The following is a 26388-nucleotide window of genomic DNA, read 5'->3' on the forward strand; positions in this document are numbered from 1 at the left end:
GTGGCCTTTTCACCAATAAGAAACATCCAGGCCAAATTAGTCAACAACACTCCCCCCCAAAACCAGAACCAGGAAAAGGGGGACAACAGGACAGGAGGATGCAAAACCTGCAGCAATAGAGAATAGATCCAAACAGAAGGCCAACACAAACTCAACTGTTAAAAAGTTGCCTTTTAAACAATGAAAATTAGGCCAAACAGCACCCCCCCAAGAACCAGAACCAGAAGAGAAAAGGAACAACAGCAGCACAACACAGCAGCAACAAATCAAACACAGAATCCTTTAAAACAGTAAAAAACTTAACTTTTAACAATACAGGAACTTTCCCAACCCCTCCCCCCAAAAAAACCCTTCACCCTAACCCCAAGAAATCCAAGCCACCCAAATCAGGAAAAGCAAAAGGACACTGCACTTTTAAAATTCCTCTCACTAAAGTAAGATATGGGCAAATTGGCAAAAAAAAACCCACACCAGGCCCCATCCCCCAGCAGAACCCCCTAACTCCAAATAAGCTAATACCCACCACCCAAATCTGGATAAGTAAAGGGACTCTGAGTCTTAAAAAGTCCTTTTACCAGCTAAAATAAAACAAGAACCCCAAAACTTTCTTACCTTAGACGTCTTCTCTACTCCAGGCAAGTCTGGTAAGGCTGAGAGCAGCAGCAGCTGAGTTCAAGGGCCAGCACAGCACAATCTCTCTCTCACACCAGCACACACCAACACAGCAGCAGTGGAGGAGTCCAGCCAGGCAGACTCCTTAAAAAGGTTCTCTGGCCCTACAGAGAGCAGTTTCAAAAAATAGCACTGCTCTGTGATTGGCCAGACAACAGTGCTTGGATACCCAAGTAAGCAAAAGATCAAAAGAACAACAATGTTGCTGATGGCTGGGGAATCAGCTACACAACAGCCCTGCAAAGCATGCGATTCCGTATACAGCCGAATCAGGGGTGATTCGGCAGTTGGTTTGGTTTGGCCGAACCGAATGCACACCCCTAGTGAAAAGGCCAACCAAAAGTCAACTTAAAAGGACAACAGAAAGTATGCAGCAGTTGAAAAGCAATGAAAGTCCTATATGCTCCCCTCATAAAGATTATGCAGAATGCCCATTGGGTTTAAGAGCTGTATGCCACCTTGTTGTTTTTTTTTAAAGCACTTCGCTTATTCTAGAAGAGTAAATAGTTCATAGGAAGTTTTTTTTTCAGTGTTCCTCCAAAAAAATCAATTTCCCCCCCATTTTTCACGATTTTACCCTTAGACAATAACATAATCAACAGCTAAGGATGAGATCTGTCTTGGATGAGTTCCAAGGGTCCATTGAGTCCAGCATCTTCTTTCCAGTAGCAACCAGACAGACACCTTTGCATGGCGCACAAGCAGGACATGCTGTCATTGTGTATCCCCAGCATTTAGTATCCAGAGCTATACTTTCTCTGAACATGGAAGTTCTGTTAAAGTATCACAGCTGATGGACCTATCCATGGATCTGAGTTACCCTTTGAAAAAGCTGTCTAAACTATGTGACAGTGACTGTCAGGAAAACTAGAGTGCGTGAAATAGTATTTTTGTCTGCTGTGAACCTAGTTCCTGTAACGGATGCCCTGGAATTCTAATAGTATGAGAGAGAAATCTCTCCACACCATTCATAGTTTTATAAGGCTCTGTCATGCCCCCTCTTATAGTCAGTGTTTCCTATATTAACAAGTCTGACGAGTTTTAGTTTTTCTTCATAGGGAAGGTGCTGTACCCTTTTGATCATTTGTTTTGCCTTTTTTGATACCTTTATATCCTTTTTCGTATGGATCATTTTGAGCTGTATACAGCGTTCCAAATGTGGATGCACCATTGATTTACAGGAAGGCATTATGAAACAGTGGTTTTCTATTCTCAGTATCATTTGCCTTTTTCATGGCTGCTGCTTACTCGACTGACATCTTTAGTCTGCCATGAACCCAAGATCTCTTTTCAAGGTTATTTTGGCTGATTCAGATCTCAGCAGTTCATATATGATGTCAAATTCCAGGGGAATAGCAGTCAGTTGCAGCCAAAATAACAAAGAGCTTTGTAATACCTAAAAGACCAATGAATCTGCTGTTGAGTAAGGTTTTTCCCCCCTGCCCATTTCATCAGCTGATTTCCAATGACAATTAGGATTTCTTGCCCTCACATGCAACCGTTTCCACTTACTTCTCCTGTATATCATTTATGATTTTGTTGACCACTTGCTTAGAGATTTGCAGAAGTCCTTCAACATACTCTCGTTTGGATTTTGCTATGATGTCGAGCTCCTCAACTCTGCCTTCTGTATCCTTCATAACTGATCCTAAAGCTATAGACTGGCCTAGAAAATTCACAGCAGTATCCTTTTTCAGGAGAGCTATTTTCCCTAGAATTCTCTCAGATACTGGCTCGGCTGCTCAAGACCTTTGATGAAAGGAGCTTAAAGGAGTTACTGGCTTGGCTCTACCAGAAATTTCTGAAGATATGACTTTCTCACCTCTCTTGTCCTGCTGCAGCCCCAGTTGCCTCCTCATGCTGCTCCTGGGAGATTGGGTGGTGGTGGAATTGGAGGTGTGTAGCAGGTAGAGGGAACCGGCTAAAATCTGTGGGATCTATGCCTCTGTTTCTCAACTGCATAAGAGGCCCCCATACTGGGATGGATTTCTGTCCACAGAACGATACTGTACTTCCACACGGGATTACTCATACAAGCAGGAGCCCTCTGAAGCTAAGTGACTGATACTGAGTATACCAAAGCAGCTGATTGCTGCTTACCTTTTTAAAAAATGCTGTTAGATTACTGTTACAGGAAAGCTGGCCTATTTGATTTTTCCCCCCTTTTACCAACCGCTCGCATGTTTTCAAGGACTCAGAGAGGTTTGCACACACTTGCTTTGTACATGTAGAATGAGTATTCTGAGTGGTTTCTGGTTCTTGGATTGATGAGAGCTGGGAGTAAATAGACTGACAGTATTGGGGACATGGTCCTGCAAGGATAGACATCAGAACAAGGGCAGGAAGGGACAAGGGCACCTATTTCCAAGTCTGAAGCTCTTTGGAGATTCATAGGAGGCAGAGAGTCATAGGAGGCTTGATACCCAGCAAATATGTTTGAAAACTTTCAGGACTCTGTTTCATTATGATCTGTTCTGTGATCCCCAAGGTATTTTCATGGCGTGAACTTCTAGTGGAGTTTTTTGGGACTTCTTGGTATCTTTGGGGTCTTCCCTATCTCTGATCTTGGAAGTCATTTCTTCTCATTTTCTTCCTCTCTCATTCCCTTTGGTATCCAGTCCCTATCACCCTCTGCTGCCAAGTTATCTGCAAGGCTCGTGTGATTTCCTCCCTTCCTTGCATGTGTCCTTTGATGCACTCTCTGGGAATGTTTCTGTTAGGCATTGAGCTCACATCACATGCCTCAGCCTACCTATGCATCTACTGCCATTCATCGCCATTCTGCGTCAGTTTTCCCTGTGGGTGACACAGAAGCAGACAAAGTTCCTTTATTTTTATTCAATTTAAGTGCTCTCACCACCATCTTGTTAATTACTTTGCTGGCATTACGGGAAGCTCAAGAAAAAAGAATTTTTTTTTCATTCCATTGAGGTCATTGCTGATCATTGTCTACAGATGCCATGTCATCTCCATTATATTTAATGGTTTTCCACCTGCAACTGGGAAGAGAGCTTTTAAAGATGTTAACCCTTTCAGAAAAGCTTTGCTTGGGGTTTTTTTTGGGGGGGAGGGGGCTGGGAATTAATAAATTAAGCTATAACTGAGGGGATAAGAAACAGTAGATTCCAAGATACATTTTTAAAAGATTGTCACATAATGGCCAGTGTTTTCATGAAATCTGTAGTGTAAGAGGGCTCATATTGATGGTGAAGCCTGCGGCAATGATTGGCTCAGCTGCCTGGCTGTCACAGAGAAGCAGGCCTGGACAGTCAGAAGGATTGCTGTTGGCTGCATTGCTCTGATTACGACTGACAGAACTGCTCCGGTCCTGCAGAAGTGCATGCCAGAGAGGACATTCTAGACAAGACAAAGATGGGGAGACAAAAGCAGAGTCCTGTAAAAGAAAAAGAGGAGACAGTTCAGAGTCTACCGGAACAAGAAGCAAAAAAAGGGAAGGGAGAGAAGAGATACTGAAGTTCACATACTGGCTTAAAATAAGCAGCCAGATCTTCTTTGCTGACCAAACACCAGGGAAGAACTGGAGACCTTACTAGAAAGAAAAAATGCTGAAAAGTTGACTGACTGGGTGCTGCATTTTTTTCAGGTTGTAACTGTGTCAGGAGCAGAAGCTGGGCACCTGGGCTTTATTGGCTAGGATATGATGGCTTTGCGCTTAATGAGAATGATACACCAGAGAAGCAAAATAAAGTTAATTTTCCACAAAAGGACAGGGCAGACACATGTAGGACAGAATTGCATGTGCCACCAGAGCTTTGCTTTCTGTTTTGCTGCAGCCAATGCTGAAGAAAGAAGCTGATTTTTAAAGGAACAGGGGCTTTTCTCATCAGCAGGAACAGCAAGCGAAGCCCCAGCTGCATTTACACACCCACAGAAAGAGTGACTGTTCTTTGGATGCCAGCCATTGATGCTTGCACCCTGCCTTTTTTTGTGTGGGTTACGTTGTACTTTTAGTTGGGGAAAAACTGCCAGACTCCTGTATATGGGGAGAATTAACTTGATTTGTCTTCTCTAGTGTATCAATCTCATTAAGTGTGAATCCAGCACACCCATACCACAAACCCCAAGTGCCTGGTTTCAATTCCAGCTGTAATTACCAGCAGAAAACTTCACAACCAAGCATCCAATTGTATTCCTACTTTTTCGGAACATTTTCTTTATGTTTTCTTTATTTGATTTTCTTTATTTATTACATTTTCATAACTGGAGGCAGTTGTGCCTTGTAGCCTTAAGCAGTGATGTTTTCATTTACATGCGTGTGCTCGATATATACTGAGCTGAATAAATACCTGAAAAATACCTTATTGATGACTTATTCTGCATTAGCCTTTGTCCCAGTCTTGTTCTCAGCTTTTGAGTTTATATGAGACAGGGAGCAAGCAGAGAGCACAGCCCTGTTCCGGAGATGCCAATGCAGAATCCAGGAAAAAGAGCTGTTGTGTGGAGGCAAGTGCTAAGTGCAGAATCAGTGAATGTTTTTTGGGTATTTATTCAGTCAAATCAGATTTTCTAATCTGATTTGGCTACTGATCTAGCTGAGCCCAAATAAAAGCCAATATTATTTGGCTTTTATTTGGGCTCAGCTTCACTTGCCAAAGCAGTGTGAGTTCACCCACCTACCAGGTGAACTTGCCTGGCTTCCAGGTTCCTTCTGCATAGTTTCCTCATGCATGGAAAATGCCCTTTAAATGGCTTTTGTAAAGCCAAGCCATCCAGAGTCTCACCGCAGCCACAGCATGACTCCAGAGAGTGGGCTTTTAAAATGCCTCCCCTCCTCGATTTGCTCTGTAGCAGCTGTAGCATGCCTCCACAAGTGAAGGGAAGGCAAGCTGCCTTCCTTTCACTTGTACGGGTGTGCCTCCACTGCAGATTGACTCTGAAGAAGGGAGGTGGGCTCTTTAAATGCCTCCCCTTCCTGAGTTACAGGAACTATTCCAGCCCTATCTTTTGTTTCCCCTTTGTGGGGGGAGCAAAACGGAAGGGTTTAAAGGCTTCCTCCCATTTAAACTGTTCAGCTGATGGGTGGCACTGCTCAGTTTAAATGGGAGGAAGCCCCACATTATACCTCACAGGAAACAGTCCACAGAGGGTATAACAGAGATGAATACTTTTGGCAATACTAATTATTTCATGAATCCCAATATAATACTGATACTGGGATACAGGAATATATTTTTCAGGTCTCGTATACACAACCCCCCCCCCCCCCCCCCGTTTTTCTTTGTGCACACCCCTATTTTCATTATACTCACTCCTAAATTCCTGTTTCTTTCGGGGAGGAGGCCTGTTCCACATGTGTTTTGCCTCTGCTCCCTCTAGTAGTCAATTCGATATCACACAGCTTTATTTCTAGCATAAAAACCCGCAGTTTAAATCTGTAGGGAGACACACTGGAAATAAAGCTGTGCACTATCAGATTGACACTAGAAGGAGCAAAACACACGAGGAACAGAACCCCAGCCCCGAAGGAATAAGAGCTTTTCAGCAAGTAAAATGAGAATGCAGAAAAGCCCTTGGTTGAAAGAGAAGCATGAGGATAGAAGTGAAGATTGAAACTCAGGATGTGACCTCCTGTAATCTGACTCAGGGAATGTTTGTCAAGGATTTGAAAATAGATGGCTGGATTTTCTCCTTTCTGTATGTGTCCTCCCTTTGTCAGTTCCGGTCTATTACATATTGTCATTATGAAATGCAAACAGAGACTTGTGCTGTTTATTCTGGATTTTTATGGGGTAGCAAGCATAGCCTATCTAGGCAAGCTGTTTTGAAGAACATCTAAGAAAAAATGGATTTATTTATTTCCGTAGATTTATAGGCCGCTGTTTCCCATAGTTGGCTCAGAGCGGCTTCCAATAATAAAACAATCAAAACAGTTTAAGAACAATTAAAACAGTTTAAACAGTTTAAAATTAAGTCAAGCCACAGCTCACATTAGTTAAAGCGGCATGGATGGTGCGGACAGATCAATTAGGCATATTTGTCCCAACCTAGATGTTCAAAAATCTCAACTATGTCGGTTTTAAGCAATCAGTGCAATCAGTGCAGGGCCCCCCGGTTTAAATGATAAGGACATCCATCTGCCTCAGCCGTAGGCCCGGTGGAACAGCTCCGTTTTACAGGCCCTCTGGAATGGTAACAAATCCGGGAGGGCCTGAACCTCCACAGGGAACTGATTCCACCAGGTCAGGGCCAGGGCCAAAAAAGCCCTGGCCCTGGTCGAGGCAAGCCGGACATCCCTTGAGCCAGGGATGGTCAGAAGATGTTGGTTGGCCAATCATAATGACCTTTGGGGCTCATATGGGGAGAGACGGTCCCGCAGGTATGCCGGTCCCAGGCCGCGCAAGGCTTATAATGTCAGTACTAAAACTTGAAGCGGATCCGGTACTCGATTGGTAGTCAGTGCAAACTGCATAGCATCGGCCGACTGCTCGCCCGTACAGGCAGTTCAGACAGCAATCGTGCTGCCGCATTCTTCACCAGCTGGCACTTCCAGATCAGCCTCAAGGGCAAGCCTGCGTAGAGCGAGTTACAGTAGTCTAGCCTGGAAGTGACTGTTGTATGGATCACTGTAGCTGAGTCCCGAGGGGCCAGATAGGGCGCTAGTTGTTTGGCCTGCCAAAGATGGTAAAAGGCAGATTGTGCAACAGTTGTGGCCTGGGCCTCCATAGAAAGGGTAGCATCCAGTATCACACCCAAGTTCCTCACCTTCTGAGCTGGCACAAGAGATGCGCCATCCAGAGTGGGAATCCGGATGCCTGATCTTAGCCCCCCCCCCCAACCCAAGTGCAGGACCTCTGTCTTGGTTGGATTAAGCTTCAGCCAGCTCAATTGCAGCCAACCGGCCATTGCTTCCAGCGCCTGGTTGGATGGTCTGGGGCAGAGTCTGGGTGGCTGTCCATCAACAGATAGAGCTGGGTGTCATCTGCATACTGGTGACAACCCAGCCCAAAACCTTTGGCAATCTGGGCAAGAGGGCGCATATAGATGTTAAACATCATCGGTGAGAGAATGGCTCCCTGCGGTACACCACACTCTAGTGAGCGACGCAGGGAGGTCTGCTTGCCAATCGCCACCCTTTGCCCCTGACCACAGAGGAAGGAGGAAAACCACTGTAAGGCAGCCCCCTGGACTCCAATGTCGGCAAGGCGGTGGGTCATTAGATCATAGTCGACCGTGTCAAACGCTGCTGAGAGATCTAAAAGTAATAGCAGCGCTGACCCACCTTGATCCAGATGCCTTCTAAGGTCATCTGTGAGGGTGACCAGAGCAGTCTCCGCCCCATGGCCAGGATGGAAGCCAGACTGGAAGGGATCAAGAACAGATGTATCTTCCAGGAAGGCTTGAAACTGCTCCACCACTGCTTTCTCAATTATCTTGCCCAGAAACGGTAAATTCGAGACTGGGCGATAATTGTGCCAAAAGCCAGGCAGAGTTTTTTGTGCGAATCCCACTGTCAGAGGTGTAGCGCTACTAAGTGTGGTGCTAGAGAGCACTGATGTTACTAGCAAGGCTTTGAAGCAGTGAGCTTGCCCACCTCATCTGATTCCGTGCAAGATGGTGGTCTCATAAATGCAAGTTAACTGTGATGTGGATGTTGCCTTCTGGAGAATTTTTTTTGGCAGATCAACTATAAAAGATTCTGGTTCTCAGTAGTGGGAAGTTTCATTCCATGCTAATGACTGGCCTGTCTTCCTAGCCTGTAGTTCCTATCAAGAATAATTGTTAAAGCATGTGCACGTGTAAGTAGATGTACCTCCAAACATGTTTTGCCCCTTTGTTTCTTTTTTTAAAAGTTACATCTTTTTCAAATTTGTTTTGCTGCCTCAGGAATCCATTTGTGGTTATTCCATTCTTTTCCCATATGTTGTTTCTTTGGTGACCAATATAATCTGTTCTATTTTCATTCTTGCCCAAATGCAGAGACTTCAGAACTTTGGGCTAGCAGGAAAGGCTGAGGGGAGAAACTGTAAATCTGTAAGGTCTAGCAGGATATCGTTCTTCCTGAAAATCCACATGTAGAGTCCTGTTCTTGGTGGTGGCTGTAAACCATTTCCTGCCCTTTTCCTCTGTGGCCTGACCAAGGATTTGGGTTTTGTCTGTCAAGGTTTCTAAGTTCGTTCAAAGAGCTACCATCCCTTCCAACTTGGTGAATGTTATGTGTGTATTTGGATCTCTTAATCTTCATGTGTGGTTCTTAAAAATAGCTGAAGTACCTTTCAGTGTCTCCCATCATGCATCCCCATCTTTGCACTAATTATCCAGTTCTGTCTCGTTCCTTGATGCTTTCTTTTGGAAAGCTCTTGATCCCTTCATTCCATCAATTGGGGCTGTTCCTCAGAAGCAAAACCTTGCCAATTCCTGTATAAAAGTATCTTCCATTTTCTCCTTGTACATGGATTGTCTCTTCCTACAGTTTGCAGAATGTTCAGATTTGATGCCTTCCAGATTTCTTCCCTGGTGAAATCTGTGAGAAGTTTCTGCTTGAAACTAATTCTGTGAAATGTCTTTAGCTGATTGTTGACTGCCTTCATGCTAGATTGCCCTCTGTGAACAACTCTGCTGCTTGCCCAGTTCCCTTCTACCCCTTTCATTCACAGTCTCAGAGGGTAGCCATATTGGTCTGCCGTGGAATACCTAGATCCGAATGAAGTAGCACCTTAGATACCAATATTTTGGGGTTTAAGCTGTTGAGAGTCAAAGCTTCCTTTATCAGATAGCAGCATATGTCACATGTGGCAGGCTTGCTCATCTCAAGATTTCATGCATCTATAGGCATAGCTATGTCTTGTTGGGATGTGGACAAGCAATGGAAGATACAGCTGTTCTGCTCTGATGAGCATTTGAACACTTGGAAGATCATGGCCTTACGTAGTGGTGGTGGTTGGCTTGCAGAGTGGAGCTCCATCTGCAAAATATCTTTCAGATATCTCCTTCCTGGGTGAGTGGCAAGGTAGTCACTGCTATTTTTCTGGGATTGTTGCTTATTCCCTCACAGCTCCTACAGGTAACTTTGCTCTCTCCCCCTCCCCCCCCACACACACTAAGTCTGCTCTGACACACAGTTATTCCACTTGATCTGATATCCCTCTGAAAAGGGAAAAGACAAAACAGAGGCTTTATGCCTTAATGACCCCTTTTCTGCTTCCCTGTTGACTTCTTTGCCACCTTCTGGCCATCCATCCTGGCGTGGTTTGCACCATGGTTCTCCCAGCACATGTATTAGTAACGTTGTTGACATGCAGACCTGGTTCTGTGTAAAGCCCTTGCAGTGACAATTACAGTGATTAACTAGGTAAAAATAATACATCAGAGTTTAATTAAATCTCCTTCACTGTCAGCCAACAATCCATTTGCTCATCTCTCTGCCAGCCCCTTTTTCCATTTGGAGCTTGGTTGGCAGCTTTTTCTGCTTGAACGAGGCAAATGCGGCTGATGCACATATTGTTTGTTAATACTGTGTATCTGTTCAGCTGATCACCCCCAACCTGTACCACATAAATTACTGAAACTTCTACTGAAACTTCTTAAGTCAAAGTGCTGTACGTGTATCTTCAGAGTAAGCAATGAAGCTTGTCCTATAATGCCCATGAACTCTGTATTTCTGCATTGTTTATTACAAGAAACCCTCCAGATTCTGTATCCAAATTCTGCAATCCTTCATACAAAGTAACATTTCTGTTTATGTTTTTGTAATCTTTCGCATTCTTCTTGCAGAATTATGGGGCAGGGATTATTGTGGTGAGTGAGAAGGAGATGAAGAGGAGGACATTTGAGAGCCAATATATTGGGTCAGGAAACACATAGTGGAGGGCAGTGCCTGGAGAAGAACTGCTTCTGACAGTTGTGAAACCTCCAGCCTCTTGTTGAGTTTTAGCACACATGGTTCCCTTGTCTGCAAGCTTCCGCACCACCTAATGACACTGGGAAGCTTTTTGTGGGTCTAAGTGGGATCCAAGATTGATTGACGTCACATTCTGTGTGTGCTGCCTAGATGAGGTGTAGTCAGCTCTGTGTACGTTTAAACTTTCAGAACATTGCTGATGGGATCATGGATTCCCATAGCTATGGACTTCCACATCACTCATGTTCAGCAGTTGCTACACTCCCTCGGGTGTTGGGAGGGCTACACAAGCTTCTCTCCCCCCCCCCCCCCAATGTTAGTGAATATTTTTGTTTTCTAGTTGACTGTTGCAGGACCTATGTCAAATTATAGTGTTTGGCTACAAGTCCTATATGGGAAGAGGCTTACTATACAGAAGAAAAAGAAGAAGATATTGGATTTATATCCCGCCCTCCACTCCGAATTTCAGAGTCTCAGAGCAGCTCACAATCTCCTTTACCTCCCTCCCTCACAGCAGACACTCTGTGAGGTGGGTGGGGCTGAGAGGGCTGTCACAGCAGCTGCCTTTTCAAGGACAATCTCTATGAGAGCTATGGCTGACCCAAGGCCATTGCAGCAGCTGCAAGTGGAGGAGTGTGGAATCAAACCCAGTTCTCCCATATAAGAGTCAGTGCACATCATATCATATCAGTTTTATTTATATCCCGCTCTCCCCACCGAAGCAGGCTCAGGGCGGCTAACAACATAAATCAATACAATAATTTTACAAAATATTTAAACAAAAACTAATTAACAATTTAATTAAAATTCTACTAAAACTCTGAAAATAAAATTAATATGGTGGTGGTATTATACAGATGGTGAATTTCATTAGCAGTTTCCCCCTTAGTCGGTGAAGGCCAATCGAAAAAGGATGCAGGCCCTGCGGAACTGTTCAAATTCCCGCAGGGCCCGCATTTCCTCCGGAAGCTGGTTCCATAGGCGTGGAGCCATAACAGAGAAAGCCCGATCACGGGTGCTCTGAAGCTTTACCTCTTTCGGCCCGGGGATAGTCAGCAAGTTCTTCCCAGCTGACCTCAGTGCTCTCTGGGGTTCGTATGGGGAAAGACGGTCCCTAAGGTAGGCAGGTACTCGGCCATATAACCACTACTCCAAACTGGCTCTACAGAGGCCCAACTGATGGAAAGTTTCTACAGATCTGTATGCAGTTGTTTGTTGTGCCACTGGATAACTGCTCAGACAGCAGCTCACAGATTTCCAGAGCCTTTATATCTTATTTAGTAACCTTAGTAAGTAAAACATCCATATTTCTCCTTTACAGAAGTGGGAAGAAAGAGATGGTTACAAATAAATGTTTGCTCTCATTTGTAAACTGGTTATTGGTTTATTTGATTTTTTTTAAACATCTGAAGGTTTATGTGTTATGGTACAATCCAGAAAAAGTCAAGTATGTGGGGTTCCTTTTGAATCAAGCCCCACTGATACACGTAAGCGCCCTTAATTTTCACTTTAGAGAACACGAGGCAAAGCATGATTTAAATGTGGTGTAATCAGTTCCGCAGTGCACCAGGGATTTTTTAGTCATGGCGAGGAAACCTCAGCCCCTGGATGGTCTACACAGTGGGGAGAAGGGTCTCTGGCTGCTATTGATTCTGTTTTTAGGTGACAGAGGGACAGGGAAAGTAGTATTTGGAGAAAAAGGGGTGGATGATCCCTAGAAAAGGAAGAAACCAGGGCCTGAGAAGACAATAGGCAGGGACACTACAAAAGGAAGGTAGTTCTTGTCCAAAGGAATGAGACTAAGGGGAGAAGTTAGAGGAGGGGGAAGTGGGAGAGGGGACATGCACATGACCAGGAGCTGCACAGATGAAGGATATTGGTTTGAAATATCCAGCTAGAGCTTTGGCTGCAGGCCTCTAGGATTTTTTTGGGGGGGGGGGGGAGGGGAGGGAGTTTTGTTACATGTCTTTCTCTTTCCGTTCTTCCTTTCACTGTACTTTGCATTAAGGGATCTAATAAATTCTTTGCACCAGATCATATTGTGGATCGGTTTAGGCGTTCTGGTCATTAGTACCTACACTACTTTATCGGCAGTGGAAGATACCCCAGCAAAAATAGAGGCTGTGGAGCCAGGCAAGCTGCAAGAAGGGATAAAGAATATACTGGATCCAGACTCTGTCAGAATCTCAGGTATGTATTGGGATCCTGGCCTGATTCCAAAAGGGCTAAATTGAATGTCTTCAAGTATTCTTGTACCATGTCAGCCAAATCCACTCCAACCCTCAAAACAAAACCAAAAAGGGGGGGCATCTTTCGACAAAGATTGCTGTCCTCTTGTTTTTTTTCCTTGGGATTGGCTTTGAAATATACAAGATGGGCCCACCAGCGTGTTTCTGTCAGTTTCTGGGGGGAGGTTTGCCAAGTAGAGTGGCAGCAGTTTATACTGCCCTCTTGTGAACAAGTTAGAAACTACAGGGTTCCTTTTTAATCAGAGCCTCTCTGTGAACCCTCCTCTGAGATAGCACTGTCCAGGCCACCTGTATGAAAAACACCAGCAGCCAAAGACTCCACTGTTTCCAGCCTCTCTTCTGATGTATTTTCCAAGGTTTCAGTAGTGACCCATTCATCATGTTCGAAAAGGTATGCAAATGTATGAGAGCCTGCTTCCTTTTTTTTCCCCTTTCCTTTTTACGTAGCTGGGATATAAATCTGGAGCTAGTTTTAACCCTGACAAAAGCCTGTGATTATGCCTCAGCTCTGTTGACTGGTTTGCATTATTTATTCTTTGTTTGCTAAGGCCGTGGATGGAATTGTGACCTGGCATGCCTTGCTGCAGCTGCAGCCCCACCTCCAAGGCCACCGCAAGCAGGTGTCTGCTGACCCTCCGCTCAGGCCATTTCCTGTCCGTGTGTGCGTGTTTATCTCCCCCACCCCTTTTCCACCTATTATGTTTGCGGGTGCCTTGAAATATCCTTCTGGAGACTAAGTATAGAAGCAAGTAAAGGAAGGCCCACATTCCTTTGGAGCTGTCACTTGTGGTCCTGCTGTGGTTTGGAGCATTTCTGAGTTGCTAGAACCCTGGCTAGTAACATTTACTCACCAATGCAGCTGCTAGCCTTTGACACACCTCTCGCTATCAGTGAGCTCCAAATACCTTTCCCACCCCCTGAACGTGCAGTGGCCAAGAGGAAGGGGTGCTGTTGGAATGGCTGTATGAGGCCTTCTGTGGTGGTCTTTTTATGTATTTATTTATTAGTTCAATTTATATCCCATCCTCCTTGCCAAGGCAGGCTCAGGGCAGTTTACAAGAGTCGAACTGGCATAGTCACCATCAAACAATTTAAAGCAGTAAAAATGTCTTAAAATGCTATACATATGATGGCAAAATGCAGGTGAGAGTGCAGCTCTGGAGAGGGAATGCCTGGCCAGAATTTAATTGGGGACAGTCCATGGTTCAGTGGTGGGTAATTGTATGCAGAAGTATCCAGGTTCAGTCTCTGGTACCAGTTAAAGGATTTTTGTTAACAGGTGTTGGCAAAAGACCTTTCTCTGCCCAAGACCATGGAGAACTACTATCAGTCAGAGGAGAAAATACTGTACTGGATGGGTCAGTGGTCTGACTAAGTGAAAGGCAGCTTCATAGGTTTAATTAATTTAGTTGAATCAGAGAATCTTACATCATTTCAGAGCATCCATGGCTCTCAAGAGGCTCTCTCTGGTTTATGTGCCAAAATTACTTTTTAAAAAAAAATGCAACAGATTTCTTGGAGTCTGCTCACTCTCTTTTCCTCTGTATTTTGTTTTTTGAGGAAAAAACTGGGAAGCATTCTCACTACAACACAGTGAATCTGGGACTCAGTCTTGCACCTGCTTGGCTTTTGCCAGGTGTTGGCTGACATTCGCACTTGGTGCTGGGTTTAAACTTGCATCCTCGAGGTGTATCTTGTAAGGCCCTAAGGATCCCAGTTTATGTATGTTAAAAAGTTGCTTGCCTTCATAGTAGCAGCAATACATTTAGAAAATACACTGAGGCTTTTTTCCTTTTCTCATTAAAAAAAACCATTTTAAGGATTTCTGTCAGCCTTACCTAAAAATTCAAAAGGGTGGATCAAGTATGTCAAGTTTTTAGATACACAATTCAGCATAAGGAAATGGTGGCATAAGGATAACATATGCACTGACTGTACCTAGCTATCTTCCAGGCTCATAAAACTGATGTGCAAGTTGTTACTTATATGTAGTTGAAATATAAAAATTAGCAGTTCATGGTATATTTATGATGCAGCCATGAGGGTTGAAAAGGTGTCCATTCTTGGATTATGTAAAATAGCTGCCTTGGAGGAAGACAGATTACACCCTTTGTTTGTGGGGAACAGCCATGTAATCCCCAACCCATGGGCATCATCTGTAGTAAGAGCCCTGTAAGCTCTTGGAGGATTGGCAACATCAGGGGTGTGTGGCCTAATATGCAAAGGAGTTCCTGCTACAAAAAAGCCCCGCATATGAGCACTAAAATCTTCCACCTTTCCTTCCTATTTTCATCTCCATTGTAGATTGCTAGGATAGATCTCCCAGTTCTGAGGCCCTGTGACATTTTCATCCCTTAATTTGAGTTTCTTCCATGCTGTTTATGCCATGAATGAATGTTGTTCATAGAGGCTTAGTTGTGGCAGAATAACGGAGTTAATGCTCTAGCCAAAGTAGGTGTCCCACTTACTGAGTATGATGTATAACCCCTTCCCAAAAGTTGGGACCCCAAAATCTTATTCTGCACAACAGAATAAGTTTGTTCTGTGTGAGATTTCCCCACCCTTTGTAATTTTCCCAAAACGCTCAGACTGGAAATCTTGGTATGCCTGTAGTGAGATGGAGTTCTGTAACTGAGCCACAGCCACCAAGAATGTCCATCCCCTTGTTGACTGAACCTGGTGCAGGGACAGTGTTGCTCAGAGGGCATCCTTAGTCGAGCTTGGCCAGAAGAGAATAGGGAGACGGTGCGGACAGCAGAGCCTCCGTGTAATGTGCTGCTGCGGCCTGCCTGTTAAGAAGCGAATCACTGCAATTCTGCATCAGCAGAATCTTGTAGATAGTTTGCAAGGGCAGGTACGTGTAAACCATATTGCAGAAGTCTAATCCTGAGGAGACAAAAGCATGGACGGACAGTCATCAGCTCCCCATTCTATTAAATGAGGACCTCAGTCTTGTAAGAAGCACTGCAAGTGGATTGCACCCCTGGCTGTTGCAGACTGAAACTGGTTGACTGAAGAAGCCTCACTTATCAAAACTCTCTCACTCACATATGAGAGGAAACAGTATGAAGAATTGTCTCTGAAGGAAAAACTACAACAGTAGGCCAAAATCGCAAGGCATGATAGGAGTGACATGGAAGCACAGTTGACCACAGACCACTTGTTTTCAGTGCCTCCATTCTCCGTACCTCATGTGGTTGACTTGTCAAGGAATCATGGAGTCTTGATTGACACCCTTCACTCTCTTATTTTGCAGGAGCAGCTGGTTTCCCCCCAACAGCTGCATCCTGTCATTCAAAGCGTGCATGGACTGCAGGGTTGCTGGGCTTTCACCAGCACACCCTCCTTCAGCCCACATCTGTTTCTTATTTCTTGCACGAGCCTCTCGCGGAAACACATGGCTTTTCTTGTCAGGCTGCGTGCAGTTTGTTTTTAGCATTTTCCTGGTTTTGAACCCCTCTCCCCCTCCTGGTCACCCCCCCCCCTTTAATTGAAGGATTGGCTTGTTGAGGCAATCCCTGCAGCTACACTGTGCCTTTCCCCCATTCTGGTTTGCTGTATGCCTCTTGCCTGTCAGCATACACTAGGAGGGGCTTTTTTTTATTGGCTTCTTTGATGTTGCAGAGCCCAGAACTGTACAGACTTTCATTAAAAACCCTGCCCCATGGGTCCAGGGATTATGAATATTAGAACGCTGCCCTTTTATGTGAACACGTATTGACCAGCGAACTTTGAATAGTGTTTTCACTAACGACACCCAAGCGCCCATTACGCCCCCATCTGTATCGCTGAGAGTTTACTGTCAGCTGCTCTTTGGGAAGGTATAAAGCCCCTTTCAGAACGGCTCTGCTATTACACACAGTGCATACGGATGTTAAAAGGTTGCTAAGCTGCCTTTGAAAGCACACGAAGGCAATTATCCGGGTTTTTTTTTTAAAAAAAAAATCTAATTAGGCAATTTCTTCCTGCTTTTGAAAGATACCTTCCCATCCCCCAGAGGGTCTCCCTGGGCAGATTAAGATTTTGTAATATTTTTTTCAGCTCCTTACTTGAACATCATTGCTAAGGGGTTTCCCCCCCCTCTTCCTCTCCTCCTATCCCTCTGCGCCTGTATGAAAGGCCTGATTCACGTTCTTTCCATCTCCAGCAGTTCCAGAGTCATTTAAGCAAGTAAAAAAAACTGGATGCAGCGCTGTGCTGTTTTGTACCCCTCCACTCGGATTCACTGGTTTTACATGTAACGAGCTATGGCTGTAACTTGGTGTCTTGTGCAGGCTGCTGGCCTGTCTCATTCATGATCATCATCTGCGATTATCAGGGAGAGCCTGCAGTCCCGGCACCTGCCTTGCTTGCTGGCCAGAGGGGATTTGGAGGGAGGAATACAAGGGATACAGCATGTGCTTCTGAGGTCACACCTGGGTCAGGCATTTTGGATACACCTGCCTCCTCCGCCCGTCCCCGCACCGCCTTGTGAGTTATTCTTTAGAAGAGAATCCAGGGCTGCATATGAAACGTGGATGATGTGCTGTCCCTCCCTTAGCTTCTGATAGCTGCAGGAACAGCTTGGCTCACTGGAGCACTCCCCAGTGCTTTGGGAGAGCAATCTTTTAATAGCTCCTGCGACACAGAAAAAGGAGCTATTGCCCTGCTGTCATTTTTTTTTTGTTCAGTTTTACAGTCTTTGTATCAGGAGAAAGCAATGAACTAGTTTCCCTGATGCCATTCAGTAACCTTGTGAAAAATGATCATGGTTACAGTCTGCAGATCTTGGGAAAGTCCTTTTCCTTATTCTTGCTGAGCAAGCACAGTCAGATCCATCTGCAATCCCCTTTTTATGAAATCTGCGTAGTGCAGTTTGAATTTGGGACGTGGTCCACACACCATCAAGGATCTGAGCCAGCTAAGCAGCATTACACGATGACCTTCCTGAGCATGCCTGGGGTCGGAATCTGGAAAAGTGCTCCCGCTGTAAATTCTTTCTTCCTTACTCTTGGCTCTAGGTTGCATGTCATATGACTGCTACCATACTAAGCTTGGGGTTGGTGCTAGAAAAGCCCTTGGACAAACAGCATCAAACTGCTGTAGCTTCTCGGACAGACACAACCCTGCCTGTCTTACGAACCAGAAGTAGCAGCTGATGTACCCTGTAGTATCTCTAAATAATTTCTTTTTTTATTGAATGCATCCAATTCCTGCCTACTTTCAGGTGATTGACTTTGGTAGGTGTGGCAGACGGTGCCTGCACCAGCTGACGGGCTCCAGCTCTGGCTACACCTCCTAGGATTCTGACCTGAAGGGGCCATCCCACTCCACTATCTCAGGGTATTGCTGCCACCGTTGTCTCTGTCTTGGGCTTTGGTTAGGTGGGACAACCTTCTGACCTCCCTCCCGTGTCACTAGGAACCCTTCCCAGGGATCTTTGGGCCTCCCCTGGAGAGTTGGCAACTCGCCATTTTACCACTTTCCTCCAACCTATTCTTAGTGTTTCCAAGTGGTTGGGGAACTATGTGGTACAGAGGGACTGCACTCCTTCAACAGTGAAAATATTTATTTAAAACAGCTATTTGAAGGCATATCAGAAGCAAATGGAATAAATAACAGAGGCAAAACCACCCCATCTCTCTCCCTGCTGTAAACCCATGCCCAGTCTAGATGGGATGCAGGGCAGGCACCTTTCTTAGTTATTCTTGGGTAAGTTGCTCAAACATACGCCCAAGATGGCCACCAGTGAGCTCCAACTGATGACTGTCTGGCTTCCCACCCCAAACTCAATAATATAAACACCTAGGAACTGTGTCTCTCTCTCTTGCAGTATTCTGGGGCAGATATCCTCTAACCTTGAAGGATTTTCTGTCCTCTGTAGGGAGTTGCCTTCAGATCACTGGTTAGCGGCGGAAGGGCAGGGGGAAGGAGGAGGAGACTAGGCTGAGGCCTACCTAAAGTTTGATAGCCTCCCATCCAACTCACAGTTAAACCCACACACTCAAAGGGACATTTCTCCACAGTAGTTATTAAGAATTGCTGAGGCAACACATATAACATTGCAGTATTTTCTTCTAATATATGTGTTCCCCCACAGGCATCTGATGTTCCTCATTCTTTTTTCTTGTATTCCTTCCCCCCTCCCCACAGTCATTGTGCCACTATCTTTATCACCTTGTCTTGGCTGCAGCTCAGTAGTTAACAGCTCATGTTGTCATTGTTCCATGTTGCACCATTCAGAACTGGTGGAACTGCTGAAAATTTAATTTTGTAGGTTGGGTTTGTTTGTTTGTTTGTTTTTGTGCTAACTATTGGCAATTTCACATTTGGCCAAGGGGTGTTTTGTTTAAAGCAGCTTGCCCTGATTTGAAGAGGTCTTTCTCTCCTTTCACTGTCTTCAGAAACCCTGAAGACAGCATGAAATTCAGCCACCAATGGCATAAGCACTGGGCAGAATCAGTGCCTTGGTGTTTGCGCTGCTAAAAGCTCTTGAGGGGAAGAAATGTCTTTCTCCCTGCCAAAACTGGTGGGTTTTTTTAAATTATTATTTTCTTGTGTTATGTAAAGGCTGGCTTGTCTGCTTGAGTACTTAATTCCCCCCCCAAAAAAAATTTCTCCTTTGTGTTATGCATCCTTTGGGGGCATTAGGGGACACTTTGATTTCTTAATCCCTCTGCCAGTACCCCATTTGAATGGACTGCTACTAGTGTAGCTTTAGTATAGGTTACTATTCCCATCTTCTGTGAGTACGTTGAGCTGCCTGGTAGAACTTTAAAAGCATAGAAGCATGTGGGTAGATGATCACCTTTCCCAAAATTTACACTGAGCAAAGTATGCATAAATTTAATCCTTGAAAAAAAAACTGTGAACAGCAGCAATATTGGCCATGGAAAGGTGACACTATCAAAAACTGGGAGATTTTTTTTTTTTTTTACGGTGGAGGTGTCTGCACCGATGTTTCTTTTAGGAACCTATGGGGTCTGTGGAGCTACCCTTAGTCAAGAGACATCAATGAACGTATTTTAAACAATGCATTTTTTGCAGCTGTGATCTCCTAGTGGAAAGAAGAGCTGAATCTTACCTACACTTTTAAATTGCTGCCCTTTCCTCCAAGGAGCTCAAGGTGGTGGTTATAGTTCTTCCCTCCTCTGTTTTATCCTCACCACAATTGTGCAAGGTGGGGTTGGGGGTTCAGGGAGTGTAGGTCACCCAGTGAGCTTCTTTGTGGAGTGGGGATTTGTACTTGACTGTTCTGCATTCTATTTTTACCCTCTGACCACTGCACCATGCTCAGTTGTGTCCAGTTGGCTATAGAAAGTATGACTTTAGGTTGAACAAGGCAGAATTCTGCCAAACCTTGTATTGGGACACATGCTTCAGTCTCTGACTCATAGGCTGATGTTTTATATCATTTGGGATTCATGTTACAAGGCTTGGGTAAGTTTACATTTCCTCGACACCCTCCCCCCCCCATTTACCAAGCTTCACCTGACCCTAAAATACCTTGCACTGCAGATAATAATCTTCTCATCACCCTGGCCCTGGGCCATTGCCTTCATTCTTTCTCAAGCGTGTTCTTTTGCTTCCCAATTTTATGAGGAAGGGTCAGTTTTGAGCTGGAGGGAGGGAGGTTTTAAATCATTTATTTAATTTATTGTAAAATTCCACTACACAAGACTTCTCAGCTAACATCCTACTGATACTCTCCAAGCTGTGCACCAGGCAAGAGCTAATGCAAGGCAACAAGCAAAGTTTTGACCTAATTAAGTTAAGCCAAAGAAATAACAACAACAAGCAGAGAAAGGAAAGGGAAAAGAAGCCTTTCCAAGAACAAATAGAGCACTCCCCCCCCCCCCGCCCCGAGCGAGTTGTCCTGTCCCATGCAAAGAGCATAACGGAATTGCTTTTGTCACCCAGGGAGATGTTGACCTGGTGCTGCTGCTTGCATACATTCCGCAGAGGGACCCTTTTCGTGCGTCTCCTTCTGAATTCGAACTGGCTGCAATGCAGCAGGTGTGGTGGGCAAGTTAGTGTAAAGCCGTGTCCTTCTGGGTGCACGGCTGCTCTCCTAGTCAGATTCTTGGAGAGAGGGTAGGAAAAGCTTTTAGGGTTGCTAATGATGAGATTTTATTACAGCCCAGAGAGATTGGGCTGTAATATTAAACATTAAAAACAAAAGTGGATGCTTCAGAAACCCGTGAGAAATGTCCCTTCCTTACCCGTGTCTTAGCTTGGGTTGGCTCTGTGCATACCATTGTTCAGTCATCAGTGCTTGGGCTTCCTCCCAATGTTGGGTTCCCTCCCCCCTTTGCCTGCCCAACTCTTTAGCCCTGAGATATTTTTTTCTTGTTGTTTTTGTAAGCCAAGAAGCTTTTACTGCCTCTTCGCCTTTTCCTGTTAAGCCCAGCACCCCTCATAAAACATTAAGAGGCACAGCATTACTGTAACATTATCCAAAGGGACCACAAGGGTGACTCTACAGTTTCAGCGATTATTACACATCCTGGGCAAAATGGTTCTCTGCAAACCACATACAGCCCCTTATAGATTTCCAAGCAGCATGAGAGGCCATTAATTCACGCCCTGATGATGAACTTAATTTTGCTTCCTGCTGAGAAAATGACGGCTTAGAGGCAACTTTGTCTTATTACAGAGTGGAGATTTTTATCTCTTTTCTCCCCTTTTGTTTTGCACTCTGTGTGTGTGTGTGTGTGTGTGTGTGTGTGTGTGTGTGTGTGTGTGTGGTATAAATCTGCAGCTTGCTGGCCAGCCTTGAGTCAGCCCTTACTGTGGGGGACGCTCTCCTAGGAATTTGACTGTCTCCCAAAGACCTTGGGTCTTTTCCCTTCCTCTGGAATGTTGGGCAGCCAACAGATTTATTTGTACCAGTTCCTTGACTAAACTGCAATTATAGAAAAGATAGGGCACATTTTGTGTCTCTTTTCCTTTCTATTCTCTTCTGATAAGATGGGAGTCTCCGTGGTGTTAATTTATTAATGCCACAATTGTGTTTATCAGCCTGGAATGTAACAAGCAAGCTTATATCTAAACCTCTGGCTTTGCAGCTGCAGCGTAAGCATCTCCAAAGTTAGTCCTAATCAGGAGGGGGGAGGGGAGAGAAACGGCGAAGGGCTTTGCTGTTGGCACGGGTGCCAACATACCAGGCAGTTTGGTTAGCTTGATATCTGCTCCAATCTGCTATTGTTTATAAATATTACGATGGTGAAGGAAAAGTTGGAAAGTCGTTGGCAGTATCTGCTTCATGTGTGATGTTTTTCTAAGATGGGGGGGGGGGGGGCAGACAGTGCTGTGTTTGCAAATGATGTGCTGTGTAGTGTGTAGATGTGTGTGCATCCATAGTAGCAGTTTACAGCCGCTTCCAAACATGTGTACATGTAATAAAAAGATGACAGGTTGTTTTCATACGTGGTGGCATCTGCAGTAAGAAAAGTGCCCTGTGTAAAGTGGTCCCCATCCTTGGAGACTTACTGAGCTGTGGCTTTTTTGTGATGAGATAACAAGGCTCCTGTTCTCTGCACGACTTCTGCTTCCTCCCTATGACTTCCTGTGCCTGTTCTCCAGTCACGTCTGTTGCAGCCCAAACTTTGTTTCGCCAGCTTTATGTTGAGTAGGCAGGAGAAGAAAGCTAACAAACTGCTTGACCAGAAGAAAGTATTGAGATGCAGCCATTTGGGATCTGCTTGTATTACATATTCTGACTCTTGAAGTTAGGTTTTCAGGTGGCAGAAAGCGGTGTGCCGTTGAGGTCCTCTTTCTGCAGTTCCACAGTGAATGTGAGCTCAGTTTCTACTTAACACAACAGAGCATGCAAGAGGTATGACCTGCAGAATCTGACACCTAGTGTGTAGGGGGCAGGGAGGCTGATGTTATTACTTCACCCCTTGACCTACAATATGTTAGCAGAGGCCTTGACTTGGAGCCAGGCTTTAAATCTCTAGCGTCTCCTGCAGCAGAAGGGTGCAGTGCTCTAGGACAAAGATTCACCCATGTTCTGGGCAAGTTGCCATGCCAGGCTCCAATCCTAGAGCATTTCTTCTGTTTCACAACTCACCTGAGTCATGTGCAACTGAAACTGCAGCACTCTTCCACTGCCCAGTTATAAAGCCCTCGAGGGGGAATCAATGGCAAATCGTGCTGGTTTTGCATAAGAGGCTGGAAAGCATCTACAGAGGCCAGATATTGCACAAAACATTTTGGACTTGCTGTAGTCTGCTAGTCTTGTGCTTATAGGACACCTGTTGCCTATTTTATAGATCTTCATGGCTGCTGTGCCAACTGCTGTGTTTTTCTGCTCCAAGCAGTTAACGCAAGTCCTCTTGAGTAACTAGTGCTGGGCTCTAAAAAGTCAGTCATCAGATTCTGCCTGTGTCACCTGACCCACAAGTTCTTGCCAGGCTGGCTTTGCTGATTTAGCCTTGCCAAGGAGCCAGTAGCGTTGCGTCAATATCCTGGCGATCCTGTGCTGGTTATGTATTGAAGCCATAACATTCTGGACAATTTCTACCTATCTTGCACAGTTTTGGTTCATCTCATCCATTTCGCTAACATCTGGAACACTACGAGGGCAAGATACAATTCCAGACTGCAGAGCAGAGAGATCAGCAGAGAAGTCTGTTCCTCTGAGCAAACAGCCTTTCAACCGTGTGCCTTGCCCGATACTTGTGGCTTTGGCCACTGATTTTCACTGCTTAAGGCCTAGTTCTCTGTGAGGTGGCACAGCTGTATCTAAACTGTACCACTTCAAATACTGTGAAGGTTGAAACAGAAAGGTATCCTATGAAAAGTTGTTGGTTAATTATCATAAGACAGGAGAAACTGAGGGGGGGGGAGTGTATGGGGAGTGCTCAGTTATGTGGTTTCCCCAAATAAATCCCCTGGACACAAGTAGTGAGACAGCAAGAAATCAAATATAACTCTCTCCCTATTTTGTTTTAAACTTAAAGCAGTCATGGGGGAGGGAATCAGCTTGTGAGGGAGTATTGAGGGAGGGATGCTTAACTTTTTTCCAAGTGCGATTTTCTTCATTTAGATCTCTTTGTCTCTTCTTCTTGCTGCTGTGGTGCCTGAATGTTTTCCCCTGTGCTGCATACAGCAGCTGCAATGGAGGGGCCAATGCAGACCATGAAAGAAGCCTGGTTTTATTTTTTTAAAAAAATTGCCCTCCCAGTGCCGCAGCCCTAATCCCCCCTCCAAAAAAAATGCAGATGGTTGCTGTCATTTGACTCTTACAAGCAGATCAACCAGGGTTTCTGCAGATGGGCAGGATTTAAGTACCTTTTATAATGCCTTGCCTCTTCTCATTGCTAGCAGAATCAGAATAACTTATGCAAAAAGAGCTCCCGTGTGATTTGTTTATTGTGCGTGCGTTCTAGGACCAAGTGCAGGCTGGAACAGAACTTACAGATAGGGACTGTCTGGTTGGTCCTCAATGTGCTAGAATTAAAAGCCTTTTCCAAATAGACTTCAGAATCTCTGTCACAATCTTTCAAGCTCTGAATACTTTGGACCAGGATACCCAAAGAGCGGCTTGTTCCCATATGAACAAGCCCACCTTTGGAAATGTCTTCAGAATCTCATTACCAAGTGTTTCTGTCCCATTCCCAGGGTAAAACTGGTGCTGAGTTGAGTGAGAACCTTTTCTATGGAAGTTCCCTCCCCACAAATGTTGAATTGTGCCTTATCTTCAGGCATCAAGTTAAGATATTTTTATTCTCCCGAGCATTTGATGGTTGCATTATTTTCATATTGCTTCCTGGTTTTGTGTTGCTTTACCAATTTTTGATCATTTTTGTTTAACTTCTGTTTTATAATTTTTGCTTTTTTACTGTTTATCTTATTTTGCTAGCTGGCTTTAAGCTTTTTAAAGTAGACATTGTTAATATCATTAAAAGTTTGCTTCATGTGGTTTATGCCTGTTGTAGAATTCAACTTTCTTGGCATAGAAACCCACAGAAATCAGTTCACAAGTCTCTGTTCATTTCTTTAGGGATGAGGGAGAGGGAACCAGATTCCCCCTTACAAGCAAAGCCCTATCTTTCTATCTTCCCATCTGTTTGCATTATTTTATCCCACTCTTCCTTCACATCACTCAGAACAGCATATGGTATCCTTTTCCTCCCCCATTTTATCCATACAACAAAGTAGATTGGACTGAGTGACTGATGCATGTCACCTATTGAGTTACATAGCCGAGGGGGGGTGGGGGTTGAACTTTGGTTTACCTTTTCCTCGTCCCGACACTCTAACCACTACTCCCCACTGCCCAACTTCCTCTTGTATTTGGCCAGCGTTTCCATCATCCCAGAAGCTGACAAAAGTCAGGGCGTGCTGCAGGCTTGCCGATATCTTTCCTACCTTTCCCCTTCCACTCCATGTGCTTTCTGCCTGTTGGAGGTCGCCTCCCTCTTCGAGGGGAGTGCGGTTGTAGGCAGAGCTCATTCTCAGGAGGAGAAGAGTGAGAATGGGACAAGGTAGAGAGAGGTGTTCTTGTAAGTGTGAAAATGACTATTTCAGACTTAACTGTGCAGGAAATACTTGGTGTGATTTCAGCTTCCCGAAGTGAGGGAACAGTTTGAGCTACTCTTTTTCTCTTGCAAAGACACTTTCTTCAGGCCCTTCCGTAATAGAGGCCCCTAACAATGTAGGAAACAAGATCTCATCTATTTTCTCTTTCCTGACAACTTCATTGTAGAAATATCCGCTGCTTTCATGGGATAACACTGTGGGTGTAGTGAAGCACTGGTCCAGCAAGAGCAGTTGCCAGTGAGATGGCTGTGCTCCACGTGCTTCCCTGCCTGTCAAGCACCCAGTATTAGCTGGCAGACTGTCAGAAATAGTGAACAGACAGTAACACTCTCTCACTTGCTTGAAAGAAGGATGCCTGAAGCTCACGCGCCCCCCCCCCCCCCCGGTTAAACTGTGTAGTCTGTTCTTTGCTCAGGTCTTTTCAAAGTATGCTGTTGCTTCTATGGAAGGAGATGGAAATGAGAAGGCCCTACTCTGCTGCTTCTCTGCCATGGCCTTCCAGACTCTTGGTCTTTTCCCTCCTAGTTTCTTGACAAGCCTCTTTCACCTGCTGTTTCAGCCTCTGCCCTTTCCTTGCAATATTATAAGCCAGCCCCCAAATACGTTCACTCTTGGTTGTTAACCCTACTAGGGGAATGAATTCCTTTGGCCTTGCATGTTTGATAGCCCCACGGCCGCTTTGGAATGCAAATGAGCAAGAGCAATGCTGCCATCTAGTGGCCACATGTCCCCAGAACTGCAGTATTAGTTTTCTACGGTGCATCATTGAAGAGGGAAATCTGCGATCGGATTTCCCCGATGCTTTCTCCTTTTTTCAAATGAAATACAACTGCATGGAGAAGAGGTGCTGGAGGAGAGGCTGCTTAACCCTTTCCTTATACCTTGTTTGTCTCTCCATCAGGCTGCTGTTTGCCCCATAGGAGCCTAGGGAAACTGCGCTTTACCTTGGGCAACAGTGTGTGGGTAAAGGAATTCCTCCCTAGCACTACAATGCCAATCCAGTGGGTAGCTGAATTGAATTTTTTCAAAGGGAAGGGTGGGAGATTGAGGCATACTTTTTCTGTATAATATGCAGATGGC

The 26388-nt window shown here is 44.9% G+C and overlaps 1 protein-coding gene across 2 annotated transcripts in view; it reads left to right on the top strand.

Annotated features, from left to right (window-relative positions):
• Positions 1-26388, top strand: part of SLC38A10 (solute carrier family 38 member 10) — a 97346-nt gene that overhangs the window by 62611 nt on the left and 8347 nt on the right. For both annotated transcript variants that reach the window (XM_060252836.1, XM_060252837.1), the window contains exon 11: positions 12565-12721. In XM_060252836.1, coding sequence (XP_060108819.1) covers positions 12565-12721 — 157 coding nt within the window. The remainder of the gene's footprint in view (positions 1-12564; positions 12722-26388) is intronic.

The sequence above is a fragment of the Heteronotia binoei genome, chromosome 13, assembly GCF_032191835.1.
Source record: "Heteronotia binoei isolate CCM8104 ecotype False Entrance Well chromosome 13, APGP_CSIRO_Hbin_v1, whole genome shotgun sequence".
Lineage (NCBI taxonomy): Eukaryota > Metazoa > Chordata > Lepidosauria > Squamata > Gekkonidae > Heteronotia > Heteronotia binoei.